Source organism: Ochotona princeps, chromosome 10 (genome assembly GCF_030435755.1).
Source record: "Ochotona princeps isolate mOchPri1 chromosome 10, mOchPri1.hap1, whole genome shotgun sequence".
Classification (NCBI taxonomy): domain Eukaryota; kingdom Metazoa; phylum Chordata; class Mammalia; order Lagomorpha; family Ochotonidae; genus Ochotona; species Ochotona princeps.
In genome coordinates, this window is record NC_080841.1 from 15,764,974 (window position 1) to 15,778,269 (window position 13,296).

The 13,296-nt window shown below is 51.7% G+C and overlaps 1 protein-coding gene across 5 annotated transcripts in view; it reads left to right on the top strand.

Moving 5' to 3' along the window:
* Positions 1-13,296, top strand: part of NFASC (neurofascin) — a 157,061-nt gene that overhangs the window by 82,964 nt on the left and 60,801 nt on the right. For all 5 annotated transcript variants that reach the window (XM_058669071.1, XM_058669069.1, XM_058669070.1 and 2 more), the window contains exon 3: positions 12,124-12,301. In XM_058669071.1, coding sequence (XP_058525054.1) covers positions 12,124-12,301 — 178 coding nt within the window. The remainder of the gene's footprint in view (positions 1-12,123; positions 12,302-13,296) is intronic.

Below are 13,296 nucleotides of genomic sequence, written 5' to 3' on the forward strand. Positions count from 1 at the left end.
TGTGGTCTGAGTAGTCTGCCCCTGGGTGTGGTTCCCACAGTAGGAGGGAAGGTCTCATACAGTGACTGGCTCACGTGAAGTGTGGAGCAGGTGCATTGTGGGGTGTATCACTCAGTTGGGAAGTGGGGTCTGGGTGGTCTTGGAGGAGCCCCCAGGAGCCCAGCATGCTCGAGCTAGCAGTTTGCATTTGTTCTTACCAATTAGTGGGGTGACTTTGAAGGGTTTTCAGCAAAGTATGGAGTTAATCAGAGGGGGACAGGGGTAGAAAATTCCCTGTAATAACAGCCTAGAGCAGAGATTGGTGGTCCGGGAGACTTGTTTTGTTCTTACAGTGGCCAAGATGTAAGAAAAAAGCAGTACTGGCAGGAGCCTGGGGAGGGGAAAGGAGGTAAGGGTAGGGGCAGTGGACAGGCCAAGGACCTTGGTGCCTGATAGGAGCTGTAGAACGGGTGAGGTTTGGGGCAGTCCCCACCTCTGGCTTAGATGACTGGAGAGGGTCTTGCCAACAAGGTGGGCACAGAGGGGAAACACTCAGGGCAGCAGACGAGAGGAGAGCCTCACTGTGTGAACAGGGCTGCCCCGGAGCTTGGCAGGGCCAGAGAGAAGGGGAGGCTTCAGGATAATGCAGTGGGACCCCAGGGATGACCGTGAGGGTGGACAGAGGGGCTGGCCATGTCCAGAGCCCCCACTCAGGCAGAATGAAGATGGAGAACATGGTATGTGGCATCAGGAGGGCATGGAAATCTGGAGGGGCAAGTGCAGAGTATGGCTGGAGCAGGGGTGAGGGAGTGCAGAGCCAAGGCAGGAGCCGAGATACTTAATGCAGAGCGCTTTGGCAAGGCGAGATAGAGAACAGCACTGCGCTGCGTCCAGGGAGGCTGCGGATTTGCCCGCAGATCAAGGCCCAGTGTTATGTGTCTACCCAGGCTGCAGGCAGGGGGCAAGCAGGGCGAGGCCATGGTGGGCAGGAGGAGGGACGCTCTTTTGTGTGGAAGTTGGGGGCGACGGAAGGCTGTGGCGCTAAGCCAACACTCTGGGGTTGTTTCTGATTCTGACAGCGCTGTCAGCCCAAGTGATAACAGATTCTATTCCAGCTGGCTTGAGAATGGAAGGGGGGGGGGGGGAGAGAGAGAGAGAGAGAGAGAGAGAAAGAGAGAGAGAGAGAGAGCGAGCGTGTGCGTGTGACGTGCGTGCTCCCACATGTATGTGTGTGATTTCAGAACCCACGAGGGGCTTGCTTCAGGAACGGCTCAGTCAGTAATCCAAACAGTGCTTCTCTCTGCCTTTTGTGGTGTTGGACATCCTCATGTTCCCTGGGAGACCCCCCACTGCACCCCCTTCCATGGGCGTTCCCCATGTGATCTCTCTCAGAAAAGGAGAATTTATCTTTCCTGGAAGGCTCAGCCAAAGTCTCCTTGCTGGAATCAGTGCCTGTTCCTTAGTGGGTTGGAGTGCCAAAAAGATGAAGTGGTAACTGTTTCACGGACCAGGGCAAGCCCTGGAACTCCCATAGACTCATTCTGAGACAGGAGTTGAAAGGACTTATCCAAGAAGCATGTGGGTGCCAAGGCTGGGGTAAGGGGAGAGCAGTGTGGGTGCTGGGTAAGTTTCCTTGGATGTAGGTCTCCCCCTGTTTGTGACCTTGTGGCTGGCCCGTCTGTGATCTCAGGAACCTCATGGTGTAGTTGTGAAGGAGCTCCGAGAACACACAGAGTGAGAGCCTCATGTCACCTGGGAGAAAGCAAGTGATGCAAGCAAACCAAGGGAGGCTTCGCAGAGGTGGCACCAACAGGAACTCAGATGTGTAAGATGAGAACAAATTACATGGCAGGAGAGCAGAGGCGGTGGACTGGCAGGAGAGAGTGTGCGTGTCTACACCGTGTGGAAGTGGACAAAGCCCACCCCAGTGAGAACAAGGAGGGGTAGTTTATTCCAAGTCAAGAAGTTGGACCCCTTGCATTTGACAGACGGTGGGTGTGGGGAGGTAGGGGTAGGAAGATAGGAAGGCCTTGGGTGTGCTCAGGCCGGCCTGGGAAGCCAGGGGAAGTTCCACCTGAAGTTCAACATCTTACATAATCGCTTTGGGAACACATTGAACTTTCCCTTGGTTGCTCCTGCATTGGACATATGGAGCTAACGGCCATGGCCTCAGCCCTGTCTGGGACCATGGGCTCAGAAAGCAGGGGCTAGGTGCTCTTGTCACATATGGCCTGGCCATCATCGCTCAGCAGGAACAGATAAGAGGTCAAAGACATTATGAATCTAAAAGGAATTCCATGTGAACCAGGGTCAGCTGGAGGACAGCCTGTCTCAGAGCCAGCACGGAGGCCAGGCCACAAGAAGTTCATGGTACAAACCCCCCACTCTCCAGGGTCAGTGCTGTGGCCTCGCCTGGCAGCTCCTTCCCCACACCTGGACTAGCATTGCTGGGCTGCAGGTTCACACATCTGGAAAGCTGGGCACTTGTCCCAGGTTTTCTCTCTTGCCTACCTGCGTCCCATCCTCTTCACGGTGGCCAAGCCTCATCCTGTCAAGCCAGTGCTTGAAATTCTCAGTAGCTTCCTGTCTTGCTTGGAATACAGATTTTTAGAAGTTCATCCATTCATTCACTTAGGAGGCAGAGAGAGGCAGAGGTCTTCCATCCTCTGGTTCACCCCCTAGGTGGCCACAGCACTCAGGGCTGGACTAGGAGCTCCATCCACAGGAATCAAAGCACTTGGGCCATCTTTTGCTGCTTTCCCAGGCACATTAACAGGGATCTGGACAGAAGCAAAGCAGCCAGGACTTGAACAGGCACTTTAATTTGAAATGCTCATGTCACAAATGGTGGTTTAACCCACAGTCCTACCAAGCTGGTTGCAACGTAGTCGCCTCATTGTTTGAATGCACTCCCTTGCCTTGCTCCCTAACTGTGACTGATTCCATGCTCTTCTAGGTATTCTCCAAACTCCAGTTGCATTGGCTTCTTGCAGGCCCATGCACATGTGCGCACATGCACACGTGTGTGTTTGTGAGTCTGTCTGCCAGTCAGAACCCTACCTAAGGATCTTTCCATGAACTGGCCTACCTCCTAGGGAGGCTTTTCTTTCCTGAACCATCTTTGCAAAATTGATGTCTTCCTGCCACTCAGCCATCCATCAAATGTCCCCTTTGCCCGGGGTCTTCCTTAATCTGTTCACTTCCTTTTATCACGGCTTCCTACTGTCAGCACTCTCTCCCTCTTTCTCTCTCTCCTTCCCTGCCTTCTGACTTCATCTTACGGAGCAGCTATAGATTCACAGCAGAACTGAGCAGAAGATGCACCCCGGCCTCCACAGCCACCCCCGTAATCAATACCCTCCACCAGAAGGGTACATTTGCTGCGGTGTGTGAGCACAGATTGACATGTCATTGTCACCTAGGGACCAAGTCCACAGCTGTGTTCCCTGTGGTGTTGCACGGTTTGGACAAATGTGTGCTGACAGGTCCCCACCCTCACGGCACCACACAGGGCAGTGTCACTTCCCCAAGGCTGCTTTGTGTGCATCTGTCCGTCCCTCCCCTCGGTCACTGGTCTCCTCACCGTATTCACTCTTCAGTTTTTCCAGAATGTCAAATAGTTGGAATCATATGGTATGCACCTTTTCCAAGCTGTTTTTTTTTTTTTTCCAAGCTTCCTTTATGCCTTTTCTTGGTTAGATAGCTTTTTGTTTGGGTGGTTGGCTTTTGTTGTTTTGTTTTGTTTTGTGTTTGTTTTACAAATTCACTTCTTTATTCAAAAGTGACTGACACAGATCTTCCATTCTCAAGTATACCCCCCTCAAATGCCAGTGATAGCCAGCGTGGGACCAGAACAAAGGCAGGAGCTCAGAACTCCACCCTGGTCCCCTTTAGAGGGTGTGTGGGACTGGGACCCAAGTCGGTGGGCTGCTTCCTTCCCAGCGTGTGCATCACTGGATGCTGGGTCAGGAGCAGAGTAGGCAAGATTCAAACCAGCACTGCCACATGGAATGCAGGTATCCTGTGGTGGCTTAACACAATGTCTGCGCCAGTCCTGTCCTTCTAAATACTGAATACTGTGCTCTTGTCCGTGTGGGTCACAGTCGATCCATTTTGCTTGCTTGCACATCTGGCAGGGATGGATAAAGGAGCCCGTGCGGGTGGGCTGTTTTTTTGCCCTTGAGCTTGTTACAACCCTGATATGTTGGTTCCATTGTTTTCTGTCTGGTGTAGTGCCATGAGCAGAGGAACCTCCTATCTCATTCACCTGTGTATGGGCCAAAAGTTCCTGGAAAAACTTGCACCCAAATAAGCTTATCTTTCAAAATTTTATTTATTGCTGTTTTGTTTGAAATGCAGAGAGACCAGGCAGATCTTTTCACCTTCTGGTTCACTCGCCCACATGCCCCCAACAGCCAGGGCTGTGCCAGGCCAAAGTCAGGAGCTCAACCCAGGTCTTTCCTGAGGGTGGCAGAACCTGAGGACTTGGGCCATCACTATTGCCTCTCAGGGTGTGCGTTAGCAGGGAGCTGGATTAGAAGCCGAGTAGCTGGGTCTTAAACCAAGCACCCTGACATGGGTTGCAAGTGTCCGAAGAGGTGCCTTAGCTGCTGTGTTCTGCCACCTAAATGTGTCCTTTCATTCTGTTTGTCCATGGGCATTGTGAAGTCCCTCTGTGCTCCCCTAGACGAGTGTCTGCCACCAGGGATTACATGTTCCAGCAGATACAGATGGTCACCCCAGACCAGAGGCAGCTTCTGCTCCAAAAGCTGAAGCGCTACCAGCTGATGCCCGTCTCAGTGCTGCTCTTTTCTCCCCCGACCACATCAGATGTGTTGTGATCACTGGCACAGCCTGCCCAGAGTAAGGCCTCATCAGTGCGGGGAGCCCCGACAGCCACAGCCTGTGGGAGCTGTGGGCATCTCGCCCATCTGCCAGGGACAGCTTGAAGAATCCACACCAGGGACTCCCCAGTCTGGGGAAAGATCCAGGATCCAGAACAGAGAGAGAGAGAAACAGCCAAGCGGGCAGGTGATAACCATGGCTAGGTCGTTACCCTACATATTCCCCGGAATTACTGGTAGTGTCATGGAGGGAGCCAGTGCCACTGCAGGGCCTCTCCGTGGGTTCAGATCCTGCCAGGGGCAGCAGCCAGCAGCTCGGAGCTTTGCTCTGTGTCCTTGCTATAGCTGGCAAGTGTGCAACACCCCTCGGTAGTAGCTACTGCCATCACCCCAAAGACTCACAAAGCCCTAAACGCAGTGCTTGCCCAAGGCCCCCTCTCTCTAAGCGGGAAGTGGCTTCAGTCCCTGGCAGTCTGACCATGTGGACCTGGGCTCTGGGTCTGGGTCAGGAAGTTGTCACATCCAGCACTTCTCCCTGGTCATTACCCAGCTCACAGATGCCCCATCTCAGACACCTCCAGCCCACATTTCCCATGGCTAGCAGGTGTGAAGGGCATGACTTCAGGCAGGTTGCCCCAGAGTGCACATCATCCCTTATCTAAGACGACATTCAAGTTCCAGCAGTCAGATTAACAAAAGGATAGCTACAGCTTGATTCAGCCCCTGCCTTGATGTTCAAGGGTTTTGGAATCTGCTTGTTTTAGAGTGCTAGGGGACTAATACAGTGGTGTATCAGTGTGGCACAGGCATCCCATATGGGTATCAGTTGATATTCTGGCTGCTCCACTTCTGATCCAGCTCCCAGGTAATGATCTGAGAAAGCAGAAGAGGATGGCTCAGTCCTTGGGCCCCTGCAGCCATGTGGGAGACCCAGAAGAATCCTGGCACCGAGCCTCAGATGGCCTCAGCTCTGGTCATAGAAGCTGTCCTTCTCTCTGCTTCTCCCTGTTTCTCTCAGTAATTCTTTCAAGCGGAAGAAAGAAGTCTTTTTTAAAAAGTGCCATGGTGTTTCTGATGAGCACCCAGTTTCCCTCCATGTTACGTTGGCAGAAATTCACCTGACCACATACCATTTGGCTTCTCAACAAGAGAACTCACTAGGTAACATGACAAAGCATTTTCTGTTTGATGGCTGTTGTCTTCCCTGGGTGTGGGAGTGTGAAGGTGTGCAGGGCGTGAGGACACCTCAGATATACAGGAAGTAGATTATCAGTGGCTGCAGCTGATGGCATTCTGTCTGTCCACACGCAATTTCTTTTTGTGTCCTTGAGCTCGCTCCTTCCCCCTGCCATAGGGCTCCTCTCTGACATATTGTAAGACCCTGAAATCTGTCCCTCGTCTCTTCGATGCAGTAGGCAAGGACCCTTCCATTACATCCTGTCTGTAGCATGGGCGGGAAGGTGTAGTATATTTAAAAGGTATAGTGTATTTAACTTTGCAGAAAGTGTCATGGGATGGCTGGGCTAACCTTATATGGTCCTTCCCTGTGTCTCAGTGAAGCACCTGCCTGCGGGGACGCCCTCCTGTTTGGTGCTGGTGTTGCCTGTGATGTGGCATTCAATGGAAAATTCCATACCATCTTCCAACATCTGAAACCAGATATGGTGTGTCCTCTGCCCAGTTGCCACTGCATCGTCCTTCTCAACCCTGGGGCAGCAACCGCATGTGGTGTTGGAAGGGGAGTGAGTGATGAGGACTCTGGGCCATAGAGCAGGGCACTGAGGTCACTAATGGGCGTCTCAGGGCTGACTGTCAGGGGCCCTGACCTTGCCCTTCCCTGCCTGGTTGTCAGCGTGGGGAAAGAGAAGCCTGCACAAGGACCTTGGAGCTCAGTGCTGGAACTCTGTATCTACAAGGGTTGTGGGTTCTCCCCTTCCTTGGCCCCAGTGGAAAAGCCCTTTGAATATACCAGGAGGGCTGGGAACAGCATGCCTGCCCACCAAGCTGAGTACACCTGGTCTGAGGACCCTTAAGTACCCACCTCACATAACCATCCTCCTCACGTTCTGTGTTTATCTTAACATGTTAAGCAGATTGGCATGACATCTTGATTTTTATTGAGGTGCAACTTGCATTGCATAAAACAAGCAGAAGGAGCACTCCCATTCATCGGCTGGTTTATATCCCAGAGCCATTCAGCCAGAGCCAGAAACCAGGAATCCCATTCGTGTCTCCTACATATGTGACAGGAACTCAATGATCTGAGCCGCCACCAGCTGCTTCCCAGGGTCTGCATTAGCAGGAAGCTGGAGTCAGGAGCTGAGCCAGGTGTTAAACGCAGGCATTCTAATACGAGGCATGGGCATCTTAGCCACCAAGCTAAAAGTCCACCCCTTATAAGCCATTTTAAAGTGCATGGTTCACCAGCATTTTATATATTCATAATATGTATGACCATGACCCCTACATAGTCCGAAAACATTTTCATTGTCCCAAAAGGAAACACCATAGCCATTAAGCAATTCCTCCCCACTCTCCTATTCCCTCTGCCTCTGGTCCCCACCAATCCATGTTCTTTCCACATGCCTACCTATCCTGGGTAGTTTGCTTTTGTAAGATTTATTTATTTGAGGGGCCCAGCAGCGTGGCCTAGGGGCTAAAGTCCTCGCCCTGTACGCGCTGGGATCCCATATGGGCGCCGGTTCTAATCCCGGCAGCTCCACTTCCCATCCAGCTTCCTGCTTGTGGCTTGGGAAAGCAGTTGAGGACGGCCCAAAGCCTTGGGTTCCTGCACCCATGTGGGAGACCTGGAGGAGGTTCCAGGTTCCCGGCTTCGGATCGGCACAGCACCAGCCGTTGCGGCTCACTTGGGGAGTGAATCATCGGATGGAAGATCTTCCTCTCTGTCTCTCCTCCTCTCTGTATATCTGCCTTTCCAATAAAAATAAATAAATCTTTTTAAAAAAAGATTTATTTATTTGAAAGAGTTATAGGGCCCCCACGCAATGGCTCAGTTGACTAATCTTCACCTTGCAAACACCAGGATCCAATATAGACACTGGTTCATGTCCAGCTGCTTCATTTCTCATCTAGCTCCCTGCTTCTGAATTGGGATATCAGTAGAGGATGGTCCAAGTTCTTGGGACCCTGCACTCGTGTAGGAGACCTGGAAGAAGCTCCTGGCTTCAGATTGGCTCAGCTCTGGCCATTGCAGTCACTTGGGAAGTGAACCAGCAGATGGAAGATCTTTCTCTGCTTCTTTCTGTAAATCTACCTTTCCAATAAAAATAAATAAATCTTTAAAAAAAAAAGTTACAGAGAGGGAGAGGCAGAGTCAGAGTCAAGAGAAGAAGACCATCTCCCATCTGCTGACTTACTCACCAAATGAATGCACTGGCCAGGACTGGGCTAGGCTAAAGCCAGGAGTCGGGTGTTTCCTCTGGGTCTCCCACATGGGTTCAAGGGCCCAAGGACTTGGACCATCCTTAGCTGCTTTTTTTTTTTTAAGATTTATTTATTTTTATTGCAAAGTCAGATATACAGAGAGAGGAGGAGAGACAGAGAGGAAGATCTTCCATCCGATGATTCACTCCCCAAGTGAGCCGCAACGGGCCGGTGCTGTGCCAATCCAAAGCCGGGAACCAGGAACCTCTTCCTCCAGGTCTCCCACACGGGTGCAGGGTCCCAAAGCTTTGGGCCGTCCTCAACTGCTTTCCCAAGCCACAAGCAGGGAGCTGGATGGGAAGTGGAGCTGCCGAGATTAGAACCGGCGCCCATATGGGATCCTGGGGCGTTCAAGGCAAGGACTTTAGCTGCTAGGCCACGCCACCAGGCCCATCCTTAGCTGCTTTTTGAGGCCATTAGTAGAGAGCTGGCTCTGAATGGAGCAGGTAGGACCAGAACTGGTGATCACATAGGATGTCAACACTGCAGAACGGCAGATAGACCTACTATACCACAGCACTGAGCCTCTGGATGTGTCTCATTTGAAACGTGTGGGTTCATCCAAAATGTGATCTTGCATGTCACTGAGCATGTTTCAGGGATAGCTTGTGAATCCATTCTCCCCTCCTTCCTCTGGCTGGATGGCATTCCAGGATGGACTGGGACTGAAGTGGGTTCATCTGTTTACCTGTCAGTGAACAGATCCCTCTGGCAGAAACCAGGGCATTTAATCCTTTTGGGCATATTCCCTGGAGAGAGTTTCACGGACTCATGCTTAATTTTCTGAGCCAAAGTACCTTCTTTTATAAATAGCAGCTTCAGCCTGCAACATCTCTCTCTCTCTCTGCCTATTTCTCTGCCACCTTACCTTTAGAGTAAATTAAAATAATTTTTTTGAAAGTCTATGAGTCCAGAAACATCCCGGACACTTGGGCCTTCCTTCTGACAGTGTGTTTCTGGCTCATGGGCAGCTTCTGGCTTCCTGCTTCCACCAGGATTTCCAGGGGGAAAAAAAAGAAAAAAAAAGAGGTGCCTGGCATGCTTGGCAGCTCCTGACATGACATTTGTAGAGCCAAGACAGGTCCCCTCCCCATCACCTTCCCTCCCCTGCTGCCTCCTGCTGGAGCAGTCTGACTCATTCAGACTGCAGGATGGCGTGAAAGCCATCCTGCAGGATTAGGAGAAGGAAGTAAAGCCCTCTGTAATGTCGTCTAGCATGGGAAGCTGTCTGCTTTCCTAACGAACCCTCTTCTTGGCCAGAGGTCAGTGTCTGTGTGGAAGGAGTCCTCCTCTACCTGGTGCAACCCAGGTCCACAATGAGTGTTCTCTTGCGACCCCTGGTGGCCGTCAACGAAATCAAGATTAATAAAAAACTTGTAATCCAAGTGGTTTGTACATCCACTCATTCATTTCTTCAGCTTCTTATGCATCTATCATGTGGAGTTTTTTCTTTTTTTACTTTTTTTCAGATCAGTTGAAAAGTAGAGTTAAAGAAAGGGAGATACAAAGAGATCTTCCATGCACTAGTTTTACTCCCCAAATGGTCACAACTGCCAGAGCTGGATCCCTCTGAAGCCAGGAGCCAGAAACTTCTTCAGGGTCTCCCTCACAGAGGCAGGGGCCTGAAGACTTGAGCCCTCCTTTGTGTGCTTCTCAGGCACATTATAAGGCTACTGGATTGGAAGTGAAGCAGTCAGGACACAAACCAGAACCCATATGGAATGCTAATATTGCAAGTGGCAGCTTTACTTGCTGTGCCATGACACCGGCCCCATCATACGTTTTTAAGAGTCTGCTGTGTTTAGTTTCTATGGTGTATTCTAGCACTACAGCAATAAACACTTTCCTTATAGAATCTTTGTTTCTGTAGGGGAGACTGCAATGTGGCATGAATGCTAAGAGCAAGGGCCATCGTGGTGGGCAGTTGTAGGTGCTGAGGAGTGTGGGTAGGGACACAGTCACACCCAGCAAATCCTAGTCAGGGAGGACAGACTCAAAGAGTGGCGTAAGTGTTTTTGTGCAAAAGTCAGCAAGACAGCACAACACACATGGGAAGCCTTGGAGAAAACAGCACTGGTTGCAACACAGAGGGCCAGGGAGGGCGTCAAGTGCAGAGACTGCAGAGGGGACACATGGTGCAGAGTCTCGGAGTCATACCAGGGTCGTGCCAACTGAACTGGCAGGTGGTCCAAGCACTTGAAAGTTTAGCTAGGGCCGTGGCCTGTTTGCTTCTGCCCCTCTGAAATGACATTGGTCAGGGTGGAGAGGAAGCAGAGGGGCAGGGATGATAGGGAGACCATGCAGGAAGCTGTGTGGGAGATGAGGCTCCAAGCCACGATGGTGGCCACAAAAAGGGAGACAAGTGGATGAAATCCAGAAACAGCCCTGAGGCCGGGGGCCGTGTGCAGCCCGTACCCGGGAAGAAAGCTGCAGGAGGAGAAAGTGAGTGCCCTAACTCGCCCCACCTCCCAGCACTGGAACATGCTGCATCCTTCCATGGTGACCAGTGACCTGCTTTCCGCTCCAGATCCCCAGGGTTGACTCTCACAGGCAGGCGTCCTGCCCCCATCCTCTGTGCCCTCAGCCAGGGGCATGGTTGGCTGTGGGCTTCCAGCTGCTGCAGAAAAGCAAGAGCAGAACTTAGTGTCCCTTTGATGAATAGTCATTGATCCAGATGGGTGCAGGAGCCACCTCCTGGTGTGCTCGTGGACACTGAGTCATGGTGGAATGGCTAATGGGGCTGCTTTTTACCCATGTTGCAGAGCAGTCTTGCAGCCCTGTATTCCTGCCTTTTTCCACAGGCCCTACTTGCTATTCTGTCTCAGAAGGCAGGGAAGAAGAGTTTGCCGTAAAGACCCATTGTGGGCTCTCGGGATCACCGTGTGTCCCATCTGCCCCAGGCCCTGGAGTGATTGCTTGCATGTGAGGCTACAGTCATTGAGCTTGCATAGCGCTCCACCAGAAGCTCACCATCCTCTGGGTCTCTGTCTCGGCACTGCCATTGCTAGCTCCAAAGGAGCACCCAGGACCCCCAGCCCTTAGCTACACACCATATTCTCAGAGATCCTTCGTCAAAAAGAGGAGGCAGATACTGCGGTCCTGTCCGTGAGGCCACTACTTGGTTACCCTGCATCCTTATCGGAGTGCCAGCTCAGGTCCTGGCTCCTCTGCTTCCTGTCCAACTTCCTTCTAATGCAGCTTAGGAGGGAGCAGCGATGATCAAGGCTATTGGGTTCCTGCCACATACATGGGAGACCTGGACAGAGTTCCTGCTTCCTGATCTTGACGTGGCTGTTGCGGGCATTTGGGGAATGAGCTAGCAGATGGAAGACTTCTCTGTCTTCCTCTTTTTCTTATTCTGATCCTCCAAATTTCAAGTAAAAAGAAATCTTTTTAAAGGGCTATTAGTCCACCAAGTTTTTGGTTTTTGTTTTTATTGAAAAGTCAGATATACAGAGAGGGGGAGAGACAGAGAGGAAGATTTTCTGTCCAGTGGTTCACTCCCCAAGTGGCTGCAATGGCTGGAGTTGAGCCAGTCCAAAGCCAGGAGCTCAGTACCTCTTCCCAGTCTCCCACGTGGATGCAGGATCCCAAAGCTTTGAACTGTCCTCGACTGCTTTCCCAGGCCGCAGGCAGGGAGCTGGATGGGAAGCGGGGCCACCGGGATTAGAACCAGCGTCCATATGGGATCTCTATGGTTCAAGGCAAGGACTTTAGCAGCAAGGCTATCGCGCTGGGCTCGGAAGCCCCTGTTTTAAGTCCAGTGGGCCCTTGAGTCCTTCCAGACCCTGTAGCATTACTAGAACAAGCCACAAATCCAGTGGACCCTTACCTGCTGTTGTGTTTCTTTCCACAGCTGAGTTCTGTCCAGGAGGCCCAGCTAGAGCAGCTCAAGGCTGCCAGAGCCCGAGGACTGGGGCACAAGGAGCGGGGCCTGGTGCTGAGGATGGCCAGGCTACAGCCGCCCTGGGTCCACACAGCCTTCCTCCTCTGCATCTTTGGACTTGTCGGGGCCATCGAGATTCCCATGGATCGTGAGTCCTGCTCCATCCTTGTCTCTTTTTCCTACCGATCATGGGCAGAGTTTCTGGAGGGGAGGCCAGCAGAGTTCAGAAGTTTGGGGATTGGGTAGTAGTGGATTCTGGGATTCAGTTCTTGGTCACTCATCAAAGAACAAGCACTGGCCTTGAGTTTGGAAATCCCAGCCTCAGCACTGGCTGAGCAGGTGCCTGCAAAGCTGTGGGCCACGCCCTCTGCTCCACTCCCATAGAACTGTTTGGACCTGAGCAGTATCCAGGGTCTGGCGTGGTGAACTGTTATTATTTACCTTTCCAAAGTCTAGGGTATCCAAAAGCTAGACCCTGCAGTCCCTCTTGGCTGGGGCAAGCAGGTGGATGGATGGCCTGTGAAGGAGTGAGAAGCAAGTGGATCTTTGCAAAGATGTGGCTATATGTGACAGTCACATAGAGTTATGTCATGGTGAGAAACCCAGGCACAGATTGCTTGAAATCAAAATCTGCTTCTTTGGGGATGGGATCATGATGTGAACTTGATAAGGTAAGGAACTTGAGTTGTTGTAGTAACAGCCAGGTTGTACCCTCTGCCACATTCATGAACACCCGTTGATGGGCAGCCATTCTCCTTGGCTCTGCCTGTAGGCATGTGTTGGCTCTGCAAAGGCAGGAGACAGGACTTGGTGCAAAGGCAGGAGACATAACACTCCAACCTCCAATTCCTGCTTCAAGGACTGGAAGGACCCTGTGTGATGCCAACTGACTTGAGCTGTCTCCAGTTGACAGATATATGGGGTGGAGGTGGGAGAATGACACAGCCTCCAGGAAGCCCCTTCCAAGCCCTCCAAAACCAGACCCCTCCTCACACTCTATGCACCAACCATAGCTATTCCCAAGGCAGGTGCATGAAACTGTCAGGAGGCTGGTAATCTCACCTGTAGACTTGAAACAGAATAGACAAGGTCCTTCAGGAACCCTGGTATGTGAGCTTGTCTGGGTACACATGTGCTCACGGT